The sequence below is a fragment of the Mercenaria mercenaria genome, chromosome 10 (assembly GCF_021730395.1).
Source record: "Mercenaria mercenaria strain notata chromosome 10, MADL_Memer_1, whole genome shotgun sequence".
Classification (NCBI taxonomy): Eukaryota; Metazoa; Mollusca; class Bivalvia; order Venerida; family Veneridae; genus Mercenaria; species Mercenaria mercenaria.
This window is the reverse complement of record NC_069370.1, coordinates 59,605,395-59,619,711: the sequence shown is the minus strand read 5'-3', so window position 1 is coordinate 59,619,711 and position 14,317 is coordinate 59,605,395. Positions and strand designations below refer to the sequence as shown.

Here is a 14,317-nt window from a genome sequence, read left to right as displayed (position 1 = left end):
TACATGGTATAACTGGATATAGCAAACAGATTGTTAATACCAGTAGATACACCAACACAGACTGAAATATGGGTTGAAAAAGTATTTCAACAGTCAATATTGCATGCAATTTTACTGTCTACATGTATCACTATAGCAACAGTTATTTCCTATGTATTCATACTTCTTTATTCTTGAGCTACGTTTTATAATTCTGAAATTTGGTACCATCAGAATTCAAAATTTAACTTTCTGAAAGCCTTCACTCCCCAGTAACACAAGAGCTTCACAGGAGACAGCGCGCTCGACTACTTTGATGCTGGATAGTGAAATTGGGTACATCTGAGGAAGCTAGAGCTGTCACTGGAGTGTTTAATGACTCAAATGTGGATGAAGAAAATGGACAATAGCTTAAGTCTCAAACATCAGATCAGTATAAAAGGAACATAATTCATGGAAAACTTCTGCAAAAGTAATGAACCATGTGTCATATCATGCGGCTAATAATTTGAACAATCTTAGTAGAGGACCACTTGATGATTTCATATACAAAATATCAAAGCCCTAGGCCCTGTGGTTTTGGACAAGAGGTTTTTCAAAGTTTTTTCCTATATAAGTCTATATAAACCATGTGACCCCCGGGGTGGGGCCATATTTGACCCCAGGGAATTAATCTGAACAATCTTGCTAGAGGACCACTAGATTGTGCTTCATACCAAATATCAAAGCCCTAGGCCCTATGGTTTTGGACAAGAAGATCAGAAACCGTTTAACTGTTCCTGGCCAATGTGACCTTGACCTTTGACCTAATGACCTCAAAATCAATAGGGGTCATCTGCTGGTCATGGCCAACCTAACTATCAATTTTCCTGACACTAGGCCCAAGCGTTCTTGAGTTATTGCCTGGAAACCATTTTACTGTTCCTGGTCACTGTGACCTTGACCTTTGACATACTGATCTCAAAATCAATAGCGGTCATCTGCTGGTCATGACCAATCTCCCTATCAACTTTTGTGACACTAGGCTTAAGCGTTCTTGAGTTATCATCCGGAAACCGTTTAACTGTTCAGGGTCACTGTGACCTTGACCTTTAACATACTGACCTCAAAATCAATAGGGGTCATCTGCTGGTGATGACCAACCTCCCTATCAACTTTCATGATCCTAGGCCCAAGGGTTCTTGAGTTATTATCTGGAAACCGTTTTACTATTCAGGGTTACTGTGACCTTGACCTTTGACATACAGACCTCAAAATCAATAGGGGTCATCTGCTGGTGATGACCAACCTCCCTATCAACTTTCATGATCCTAGGCTCATAAGTTCTTGAGTTATCATCCGGAAACAGACTGGTCTACATTCCGACCGACCGACAGACCGACCGACCGACCGACCTACCAACCGACATCTGCAAAACAATATACCCCTCCTTCTTCGAAGGGGGGCATAAAAAGAGAGCATAACCCAGAACGTACTCGTTCCAGCATTATCAAACTTGTGTTGTATGATGTGAGTGATGATGTGGAACAACCATTTTAAGTTTGATTACATCCATTTAGTAAGAACAGAGATATAAAAAGCATCAAAATTAAACTGAAATTCTAAATAAAAAGGTGAAATAACTCATAAAACATTTTGTGCCGGAGTGACTGACCTTGTGCCATATGATAAGGATGATGATCTGGAAAAACTAATTTAAGTTTCAATCAAGTAATGACAAAGATATAGTGAAAGTGCACCAAAATTAACCTGAAATTCTAAGAAAAAAGGGGGCATAATTCATGATATATTGGTGCAAGAGTTATGGCCCTTGTACCATATGATGTGGGTGATGATGTAGTACAACTATTCTAAGTTTTAATCAAATCCATTTGGCAATAATAGAGATAAAGTGAAAGTGCATCAAAACTTTAACCTAAAATTTTAAACAAAAGAGGATAATTTAAAAAACTATTGGTGCAAGAGTTATGGTCCTTGTGTCATATGATGTTGATGATGATGAGGAACAATTATTATAAGTTTGAAGCAAATCTATCAAGTAATAACAAAGAGAAAGAGAAAGTGCATCAAAACTTTAACCAATGTGCGAATGCGGAAGGATGCTGACGCCGGGTCAAGTAGGATAGCTCTCCTTACTTTGTATAGTTGAGCTAAAAACTGAGCAGGCATCTAACAAAAGCAACTGTAACAAGGCAGACTGAAAGACAGCTAAATCCCCCGCCACTGGTATGGATAGTGAAAGGGTAAACCTTTGACCTTGAGCTGTGACCTTGACCTTGAACTGACATGGCTGACCCTTGAATTCTGCACATCGTCTAGATGAGGTGATCATTTGACCCAAGTTTCATGAAAATCCTAAAAGGGGTTTAGGAGATACAGAGCTCAAACCTTTGACCTTGAGTTGTGACCTTGACCTTGAGTTGACATGGCTGACTCATGAGTTCTTGATGAGGTGATCATTTGACCCAAGTTTAATGTAAATCCTTCAAGGGGTTTATGAGATACAGAATGTACACAAAATGGAAAACTCAAATCTTTGACTCTAAGTTGTGACCTTGATCTTGAGCCGGTATGGCTGACTCATCAATTCTGCACATAATCTTGATGAGGTGATCATTTGACCCAAGTTTGATGAAAATCCTTCAAGGGGTTTAGGCGATACAAAGCGGACACAAAATGGAAGGCTCAAACCTTTGACCTTGAGTTGTGACCTTGACCTTAAGCCGACATGGCTGAGTCATGAGTTCTGCACATGATCTTGATGAGGTGATCATTTAATCTAAGTTTCATAATTATCCTTCAAGAGGTTTAAGAGATACAGAGCGGACACGAAATGGTAGGCTCAAACCTTTGATCTTGAGCTGTGACCTTGACCTTGAACCGACATGGCTGACTCATGGGTTCTGCAAATTGTCTTGATGAGGTGATCATTTAATCCAAGTTTCATGATTATCCTTTAAGGGGCTTAGGAGATATGGAGCAGACACAAAATGGAAGGCTCAAACCTTTGACCTTGAGTTGTGACCTTGACCTTGAACCAACATGGCTGACTCATGGGTTTTGCAAATTGTCTTGATGAGGTGATCATTTGACCCAAGTTTCATGAAAATCCTTCAAGGGGTTTAGGAGATATGGAGCGGACACGAAAGTGTTATGGAAGGACGGATGTTCCTACATATGGATACTTATGTGGCTACTCACTTGTTCTCTCTATTGTTCTTTTAGCCACGTAAGAGAAAAATAGCCACATAAAAGCCTTACGGAATGAATGACATCAAAGAAAAAGTACAGTTACCTATTGTTCCTATAGCCACCTAAGTATGCAAATGTGAGCTCAGAAGGACAGAAGGAGACCATTCCTATAACCCCCCACCACTTGTGGCGGGGGATTAATAAAACTAATGTCATACTAGACTAAACTGTTTCAAGTTGGAATCAAATCTGTTTGGTAATAACATAGATAGAGTGAAAGTGCATAAAAAACTTTAACCTGAATTTTTAAGTAAAACGGGAGATAACTCATAAAATACAAAAATGTACAGGTGTCACAGTTATAGCCCTTATATTAAATGATGTAAGTGATGATGATGAACAATTATTTTAAGTTTGAATCAAATCCCTTCTGAAAGAACAGATATAGTGAAAATGCATCAAAATTTACCTTAAATTTCTAGGTGAAAAGGGGGCTTAATTCATAAAATATTTGTGCCAGAGTTATTGACCTTGTGTCATATGATGAGGGTAGTGACATGGAACAACTATTTTAAGTTTGAATCAAATCCATTCAGTAATAACTGAGATAAAGTGAAAGTGCACTAAAACTTTAACCTGAAATTCTAAGTGAAAAGGGGGGATAATTCATGAAATATTGGTGCCAGAGTTATGACCATTGTGCCATATGATGTGGGTGATGATGAGGAACAATTATTTTCAGTTTGAAGCAAATCCATCAAGTAATAACAAAGATAAAGAGAAAGTGCATCAAAACTTTACCCAATGTGCGGACGGAAGGACGCCGACGCCGGGTCGAGTAGGAAAGCTCTCCATAATTCATATAGTCGAGCTAAAAACTGAGCAGGCATCTAACAAAAGCAATTGTAATAAAATTAATGTCATACTAGACTAAAGCTGAGTTTCTTTCTTTTTCGCTTCTGTTGGAATTCTTTCACTTTTGTCAGTACTGGCGACTCAGCTTCTCCTGAAAAGCATATTTCACTTAGTAAAGCAATCTTTATATTCAAGGCTTATCAAAACATAGTAAGACCACATGTGGATAGTTGTTTTTCATTACTTTATGTCTACTTTTTCTTGTACATAACTAGAGCTATCAATGCATAATAAATACGCAAAATTACTGCTTTGTCTAAGGAAATAAGGAAGTTTAAGTCCAAGGGTGTATAATGCTGCAAGGCCAAGGGTCATAATAACATGTCACACAAATCTGCACTACATAATAACCATGTTTATGAAGTTTCATTGGAAACTCTCTACAACTGCAAAAGTTGTACAGTTAAATACCGTCAACTTGAGCATCAATAACTCGAGAACCCTGGGTAACTCAAGGACATTGTATGGTCCCGGCCAATTTTATATTTGTTCAATGGAACTTTACCCTGGATAATTTGAGCATCAATAACTTGAAGACTTGAGCGATGTCTTATCTCCAAGGCATTATTTTGTTCTGTGTTCATATTGGATAACTCGAGCATATATGTATAATAAAAAAGGTTTGCATCTCCATTCATCACAATTTAGGTCATTTCAAAATGCATAGTATTTCAATAAGTACAATAGAGGCAAAATGTTATACCAAGACTGCAAACAACACTGAAGAATAAAAACTGCACAAATGCAAAGTCCTGTTTTTGTACAGATTGTGCTTATTTTAGCAGTGCCACTAGCAGGTTTAAAAGATACAGACAAGCCTTGAATTTGGATAACTCAAGACCTTGGATAACTCTGAGTATTTCGCTTGTCCTCATGCAACCTTGAGTTATCGATGTTTTATTGTAGTTCATGCCACAAACTCCCATTATGCCAGCCAACTCCAAGGGCAAGGAACTGTACAATGCCTCAAATGACCCTCACAAAATATGTTAGGCCAAAATATGTGTGGTTCAGGTAACCCTACCTACCCTAGTTCTTAACTAGACCCCAAACTTTTTTAATTCTGAAGAACAAAATCTTTTAATGCTGCCTTCTAATAAGTCCTGATATTATGTTAAGATCATTTCTCACAAACAACTATGTTGTTTTCTGTTCATATTAGCTTATATGTACATATTGTTATTCAAGACCTTTACCAATATCTTTACTTACATTTCGATACAAAAATTAAACATAAAATAATTTTTTTCCTACCTAATAATTTCTGGCATGTTACCTGAACCATACATATTTTCTATTTGGCCTGACATACATCTATACTACATGTAGATCAGAAAAAAATGAAGAGGAAGAAAAACATAGCCAGTTGCTAAAACATAAGGTTTGACCGCAGACAGAATGAAAATCAAACTACTTATTAAATTCATAACATCTTAATCTTAATAACATACCACTTATAAACTGGTGAGTCGAACCCTATCTCCAATATTGCTTACGCCTACAACATTGTATTCTGCTTCTGATAAATGAAGCACTTCCCGAGGTCCGATCTGGAGGAAACAAAAAGTACAATTAAAACAAGATCAGTCAGTAAGACAGCCCGCTCCACTATTAGGCAAATCAGAGTTATGGGAATTGTTTCCACGATGATTAAGATATATATTAAGTTTCAACTCAATATCTCTGATAGTAGCAAAGATAATTATGTCTAGAAAATTAAGCTTGCCCAAAAACTTTAACCAGAAAAGAACCAAAGTATAATACCTTGGTGACCTTGACCTTGGGTATAATGGGCACAGCACCTGCATATACTTAGTGTGTATGCTGCACAACGTTTATGTGAAGTTTATGTGATATAAGCAAAAATAACAAAGAAATGACAGAAAAACAAAGGTTGCCAAAAAACTTTAACCTTAAAATAACCTAAGTATAACACCTTGGATGACCTTAACCCTGGGAAGTTGGGTATAATGGACACAGCCCCTGCAAATACTGTTTGTATGCTGCCCAATGTTAATGTGAAGTTACAGTTACATATAAACAAAAGAAATGAAGATATGACAGAACAAGAGGGTTATGATGACCCTGGATCGCTCACCAGAGTAATATGAGCTACATGTTTCAAATGTCAAACTGATGATTTTTAGAAATTTTTTGGAAGATTTTCTTATGTACAATCAAGTAACCCCTGGGGCGGGGCCAATTTTTGAGGATATTCCTATGTAAAATCAAGTAACCCCTGGGGCGGGGTCATGATTTGAATAAATTTTGTAGAGGTCCACTAGGCAATGCTACATGTCATATATCTTAGCTCTAGGCCTTCTGGTTTATTTTTAGAAATTTTTTGAAGATTTTCCTATGTAAAATCAAGTGACCCCGCAGTCATGATTTGAACAATTTTTGTAGAGGTCCTCTAGGCAATGCTACATGTCAAATATCTAAGCTCTAGGGCTTCTGGTTTTTGAGAAGAAGATTTTTTAAGATTTTCCTATGTAAAATCAAGTGACCCCTGGGGCGGGATCAAATTTGACCCCAGGGTCATGATTTGAACAAACTTGGTAGAGGTCCACTAGGCAATGCTTCACACCAAATATCTAAGCTCTAGGGCTTCTGGTTTTTGAGAAGAAGATTTTTAAAGTTTCTCCTTTCTGTTGCCATGGCAACCAGAGTTCTGCATGGAATTCAATTCTTTGAATAATTTTTGTAGAGCTTCACCCAAGGAACATTCCCTTGAAGTTTGGATGAAATTGGCCTAGCGGTTTATGAGGAGATGTCGTTTAAAGTAAATGCTTACGGACGACGGACAACGGACGGTGACTGATCAGAATAGCTCACCCTGAACCTTTGGCTCTGGTGAGCTAAAAACAAAGGTTGCCAAAAAACTTTAACCAAGGCAGCTCATGCCGACACCAATGCTGGGGTGAGTAGAATAGCACCCCTATTCTCCAAATAGTGGAGCTAATTATACAGATCTTCATGTTTATAACAGGCCCATAGAACAGGGGATAGGAAGGTGACTGGGCCTCCCCAATAATTTTCCCAGCGAGGTTAAATCTTATCACACAACACAACTTAAAAATCTTGTCAATGAATACCATGATTATGATGTGCTCCAAAATATGAAAATGCTCACCAATCTGAAAAAAGCTTCCTGCATGACTGTATAATGAGTAATCTACACAAGTAAGTTGAAGTAACACATGTATAAATTATCAGAGAAAGATGCTTCTTTCCTAATTCATATATAAAACACTGCATTGTCTGGTGTTTTACCTGAATTTTTTTTTATGGCATCAGTTCATTCTATGAAGGTTAATTACACAGCTAGAAAAACGTTTTTTTTTCTTGTTTACTTACCTGATTATCCTCAAATATATCAGTTAAATGTTGTAAACCCACTGCCTGCAGTATATCATGCATAGCCTGAAACAAAAAGAGTATTTATAAGAAACAAAAAGAGTAATTATAAAGACGTGTTCTACCAAATGAAGAATTTAAGAAACGTTACAACAATACAAAGAATCTGTGACAGGACAAAATGATGACTTCACTGGTATAGTCTAAATAAATGGAATCAGACACATAAGGATTTCAAGTTATGTTTCGCTACTAAAATCTCACATGATTTGCCATACAGGTACCAGTAAGGGTATCAAACAGTCAAGGACCTTCACACAGGAGAAGGCAAGTAGTCAGACCAGAATACTGGTAACAAGTCTATTGAAGTTCAGAGAACCCTGTAGTCAAGAACCATGGACTGGAGTCTGTCACAGTGCTGTTTGTAAATTCTGACATTTAATAAAGGGAACTGAGGCCATTTTAATCAATGGTTAACTGATTATTGTTGGGCTATGTCATTTATGTTGAAAACCTCAAACTTTGATATATTTGTTATAATAATTGATTGACATCTGATTGATCTTATTTTGAGTTCTAAGATTTATTGGCATATTGGCATATACAATATACCTATGGCCATATACAAATTTAATATAAAAAAAGATGGCCAAGATATCACAAATTATACAGTTAAAACAACTAGAAGTTCTAATTATTATTCTTATTTTGAGAAAGTGTTGTATTATTACTGTACAAGGAGGATAAGGGTCCTCCCACATAATATTATGCAATCTGTGCCTGCTAAATCCTGAATTCAAAGAGAATTTCAACAATTTATCAGTATATAACATATTGAAATAACAATTTATATACACTAAGTGACACAGAATCAATCTGGCACTCTTCTTCAGCAGTGTCCAAGTTTTAAATGTTGAAAAAAATGCTGTTATGTTACGATGTATACATGTACTAACCTTATTATTTTATAAAATATTAAATCTAAATGCAGTTTCGAAACAAAAATATGGTTTTCAGAAGCCTGATAAGAGCCTGTTTTTTTTTTCACTGATTTGGGAGTCAGATTTTTTTTCAATATGTTGAAGCCATAATATTTTTTTCAACCAAAACCAAAGACAGGAAATTTCAAGAATAACTACAAATGCTTGACAATAATCTGGTACCATATTGAAAAAGATATTATGCAATTTGGAAAAAAATAAAAATGAAATATTCTTTTCTTACTGGTTCAAAAAATTACTTTTATATGATTTTAAAACTTTATGATAACCAGTACTAGTTTGTCAATTTACTAATTTAATAACAATCAATTGACAATCCTTCGATGAGTTCTGGGTGTAACACAAGATGTTTACTTTGCTAATGATGTGCTAATCTAATCACATCTCCACTAATAGGATTATCGACAGGTGCTAAAATGATTGCTTGAATAAACTGTGACATTTTATCCAAAAAAAAAAAAATTGTCTTTAAATCAACTTTTTTTAGTTTCATTTTACAGCAGATCCATCAAAGTTTATAAAGTGTGTTAGAATAATAATATCTGTCATGTGTTTACGAATCAGACAGAAATATCCGTCCCGAGGGCACCTGCGCATTGGGCGGTAATGAGGCTTGCCAAATTACCGCCCATGCGCAGGTGGCCGAGGGATGGACATTTCCATTCGGTTCGTAAACACATGACTGATATTTTTTCTTACATATCATATACATGTTAGCATTTTATTCTGGCAGATTATTTTTCTTGCATACCGTATTTTATAAAAAGGTAGAAATACTTCCTTTTTAGCACTCTTTCTTATAGTAGAGAATGAACACAAAGCTCGGGAAATTAACGTCCGCAAGCAGAAGTGATGTCATGATGTTGTGCGTTACGCACAATAACAAAGTTCCACTAGTTTAGTTTTATCGTTTGTAGCATAACGTTATGTTTTTACGATAAACTAAAGTATTTTGAATCGAGAAATATACTATAAGGAACGGAGAGAAACTATCAAGGTACCTGCTTTTCTCGTATTTTTACATAAACAATATATTATCAGTGCATGAACAACCAGTTGTCATTAACAGCATGAAAGTCATCTGGCATGGGGGTGCCAGATGGCTTTTGCCGGCATGGGTAAAATTACCGGAAACGCCAGTCTGGTGTGCAAGAATTTAGATTTAAGTAATTGGTTGTCTTTGAAAAAACAAAAAAAAAACAAAAAAAAACAATGATGCAGTCAAATTACACATTTCAGACAACATGGTTCTGTTTAAATATGAATCTCATTCCTTCATGTTTTATATTTTCCAAGATGCAAGAATCAATGCTCAAAAATCTTAATTGGATAATTAAAAAGTCTTTGTCAGTTCATTATATTTAAAAAATTCATTTTAATGCATTATGTTTCTTCACAATATTTGACAATTAATTCTAAGATGAACAATTACAATTCACAATATGTTTAAAAAATAGTTATTAATTAGAATACTGTAATAATGAATGCATTTGAAAAAATTAATTATACCTGAACTTGACAGCATTTTGAATTAGCATTAGATTCTAATTCTTAAAACATCTATTGTGGAAATGTCAATAATAATGCTGTTGGATTTCATGTAAACAATATAATTAATATTTTGTGTTGAGAGTCTACAAAGAATAAATCTATCAACACAACTTTTATTTTGTTAACAGCATTTCAGTCAATTTACCAAGTTTGGACATACAGTAATCGAACGATAATTTGATATATGTAAACAAACACAGTCGACCGTATCATTGACCAGTTTAGGTAAATCACGATTAGACGATATCTGAATATGTATCCTAAATTGAGAGACGCTGAATGAAGTACTGTATTAGCGTAATGTGTTAGGCCGCTAGGTGTGACATGCGAGGTCCGGAGTTCGATACTGGGTTGAAGTTTTTTTTTCAATTATTTTTAGCATAGATACAATACCGGTTTTTCCAGTGGCTTTGAAAGTAAAACGGTAATACAGCGTACACGTTTTTTTCGTGAACATCCATTTATACCGATGGAATGCAGGTACAGTATTTCCACCTTATACATTGACATACCATTCCGTAACCCGAAATGGTGAACATTGAAAAAGGTTCTGATGAGCGATTTCATTATTCTAAGGATTCTAGGAAGATCATTCGACAAGTTCTAAAGGTTTATTGTAATTTTGAAATTATGGTAAGTTTTATTTGAAAAATACCTGTAATTTTTAAAGTATTTTTCTGTTTTCCTTATTTCTTATAATTTCAGACATGCAAAGAAGAGAAGAACGAGGGACAGTTGAAGGTTCCACTGAATGCTGCCGTAAGAAGAACAGCTGTTTTGACGGGTGTATCCGAGACAACTGTACAAAGGATCGGTAAGGAATCCCACATTCGTGAACAATCGCGCAAAACTCGCTCAGATAAATATGAAATAGATGACTTTGATAAATCTGTTGTACGAAGAACAGTGCAAGAAATGATTAATTCACGGAAAATTATTCCAACAGCCAAACGCTTAGCGGACCTGTTAAAAGAAAAAATAAATTATCTTGGCGGTTAGCATCATTTAAGGCGCATACTTAAGGAACTGGGATTCTCTTGGAAACGTGTTGGGTCGATCAGGAAGCAATTAATGGAACGGTCAGATATTGTTTTTCTTCGGGCGCAATATTTACGGAAAATGAAGGCATTCAGGGAGCTCGGACGCCCTATCATATATACGGACGAAACATTTGTGCACGCAGCACATACAGCTTTGAAATGCTGGCAGTCGGAAGATGTTGTTCTCGATGTTCCATTTAATAAAGGCGATCGACTCATCATTGTACATGCTGGGTCTGACGCTGGCTTTGTTAAAGGTGCCGGATTAGTTTTTAAATCGAAATCACGCAGTGGAGATTACCATGATGAAATGAACTCAGAAAATTTTCAGAAAGGGTTAACGAAACAACTCATACCAAACTTGCCTGCCAATTCTGTTGTTGTCATTGATAACGCACCATATCATAATGTCCAGGAAGATCGCTGTCCCTCACAGTCAACGTTAAAAGCGGAAGTGAAAAACTGGTTACGACGAAATAATATCCGATTTGATGACAACATGCTAAAACCGGAACTTCTGGAGTTATGCAAAAGGAACAAGCCTGCACCTAAGTTCGTTGTTGACAACATTCTTAAAAGTCATGGACATGACTGTATTCGGTTACCGCCGTACCACGCAGATCTAAACGCTATTGAGTTGATCTGGGCTAACTTGAAACGACAGGTTGCAGTTCGCAATTTCAAGTTTAACTTGAAAGAAGTCTCTTCTCTTGTTGAAGAAGCTTTCGGACAGATAACACCCAGCGACTGGAAGTCATGCTGCGAACATGTGAAAAGGGTGGAGAAGGAATTTGGCAACAGGATGTTGCCAGAGATATTGATATGGAACGGTTGGTGATTTCTGTTAGCTCTGGCAGTGACTCTGATACAGACACAGCGTATGAAGGTGAAAATTCGGAGACGGACACAGCTGATGATTCTGCGACAGATACAGCGGACGAGGCATAAATGAAATGAATTGTAAATTGTATTAATTGAAATTTCATTGATAATAAAAAATAAAAAGAAAATAGAACAAGAAAAAATAAGTAATACACGTAATTAGAAAAAAAATAAAAAAGAAAAAACTCAGAATCAAATATAAAAAAAAAAAATAAGCAGGATTACAAAAAACCCATTTCATTAGAAAATGAACGGATTGCGGGATTCGAACTCGTGCTATTTAAGCACTGCAATTGTAAATCCGACAGCTTAACCTCCTGAGCTATTTTGCCATTCATATGTAAGATAGTTTTCATTTGACAAGTATCATGAGAATACCTATCTCATTTATCGTGATAACTGACCAACCTGAATTATCTGTCTTAGACTCGCCTGACATTTTCGCGCCATTTTTATTATCGTTCGCCGACTGTAAGCAGTGAGTTACAGTGTGATAATGTTTTGCTACAGTACCCACTGTTAATTATAAATTATAAGTGTGCCTGACACTCTATTTAATCAAATCAATTATAACTTGAATAATCCATATTTATCTATGACCTACACAGTAGATTTTATGGTATATAAATAAGGGAGGTGTAAAGACCTAGGGTGTAAAGATCGACCTGGAGGAGTAAAGTCCCAGCGTGTATTGTCCCGGAGGAGTAATGTCTTTGATACCAACAACACAGATAAAGCTACTTCTCGTCCATCCATTTCTTGCTAAAATATAGCATCAAAGTCACTTAATTCCAACTTCTAATATAATAAAAAGGCGTCTCGGTGTGTCCTGGGGTGATTAGACCTGCCACTGGAACCTGATACAAACGAATCTGCTACATAAAAAATCACTGGTGAAATAAGCGGCTATGTTGGGGGTGGGGGGTAGATAGATAGATTTATTCGTGAATATATATGTCATGAATACAAATATTACAAAATATCACATTATAAAACCAACATTATTACAAAACATACATTCAGTTATATCACAGAAATAGCTGTGTCTTATATCTCAGAATGATATTAAAGAAAAATGGACTAGCTCTTTTATATAATAAATAAAATAAATTAAATTAAATTTTGTGACATATATATCACAGGATAACCTATGAAGTATTTCTACTTATTTCCAGTGGGGTCCTTATGAAAAGTTATCAAGGTACAAAATATTGGCTGTTTTAAATACAACATTGTTCTAAGAAAGACAACTCTTACTAGCATAAATGAAAATCTAAATCAAGAGTTACATGTATTATCCCTGATTATTACAAGTATCACAGTTATATTCAATTATGACATACATATCACAGAATAAATCATGAAATATTGCACACATATTGATAAAATGATATCATACAACTAATAAAAGATAAAATCTGATTTTTCAGCACTTTTCATATATTCAATGAGTTCCATTTTGACTGCTTTTTTAAAAGTATACTTGTTTTTTAAATTTTTTATGTTATTTGGAAGGCTATTCCAGTCATTTATAGCTTGAAAATAAAAAGTAGTCGATGTAGAACTGTCAACTTGAGGTACATGAAAGCTGTTAACACTATGTCTACAATTATAAGAATGTTTCTTAGAGACAAGAGAGAAGTTATTGTGCATGTATGCTGGACAATTATTATTAAAAATTTTATGAACATGATTGAGCCTTAGTTGTTTGACTCTGTTTTCAATATTAAGCCATCCAATATTACAAAAATCTGACACTTTCAAAGATCTCTGATAATCATAACCACAGATAAACCTGATAACTTTGTTTTGAGTCACTTGTAATATATTTTTCAAATATTTTGAAATACCACTATACCAAGATGAACAGGCATAGTCAAAATGACATTGTATTAAAGAATTACATAAATTCTTTCTCATATTCATGTTTAAATATTCATATTCATGCCTACACAAAAATTTCAGTTTAGAATTTACTTTTTTAACAATGTTGTTAATTGTAGATGTAGCAGAAAGATCATTGTCTAATACACTTCCAAGATATTTAACAGATTTTTGTGATTCTATGGTATGACCATTACAAAATACATTAAATTTGTCAACCTTTGCTAGTTTTCTTTTAGAACCAAACAAGATACATTCAGTTTTGCCAAGATGCAGTGATAATTTGTTGTCAACTAACCATTTACTACAGTTTTCAAGCTCTCTTCCTAGAACATTTCCAATTACCTCTGGATCTTTATGAGAAAATAGGATAGCACTATCATCTGACAGCATATAAAATTGACTTGCACTTATTATTCACACTGATACTCATATCATTGACATATCATAGAAAAAGTAAAGGACCCAATATGCTTCCTTGTGGAACACCGCATGAAATATTCATAAAATCTGACA

The 14,317-nt window shown here is 35.3% G+C and overlaps 2 protein-coding genes across 2 annotated transcripts in view; one reads left to right on the top strand and one right to left on the bottom strand.

Annotated features, from left to right (window-relative positions):
* Nucleotides 1-5,663, bottom strand: part of LOC123530785 (uncharacterized) — a 49,691-nt gene extending 44,028 nt beyond the window's left edge. Inside the window, exons 1-2 of the mRNA XM_053516938.1 lie at nt 5,538-5,663; nt 4,098-4,177 (exon numbers count right to left, since the gene is read on the bottom strand). The gene's annotated coding sequence lies outside the window, so the exon portion shown is untranslated. The remainder of the gene's footprint in view (nt 1-4,097; nt 4,178-5,537) is intronic.
* Nucleotides 5,664-11,114: 5,451 nt separating this feature from the next.
* LOC128546425 (uncharacterized) lies at nt 11,115-11,873 on the top strand. The gene has a single exon (XM_053516937.1). The coding sequence runs from the start codon at nt 11,115-11,117 to the stop codon at nt 11,871-11,873; it is 759 nt and encodes a 252-aa protein (XP_053372912.1).
* Nucleotides 11,874-14,317: the final 2,444 nt, after the last annotated feature.

What these genes read in the sequence shown, in the direction of transcription:
- LOC128546425 (XM_053516937.1), top strand. Translation starts at nt 11,115, where the DNA reads ATGAAGGCATTCAGGGAGCTCGGACGCCCTATCATATATACGGACGAA.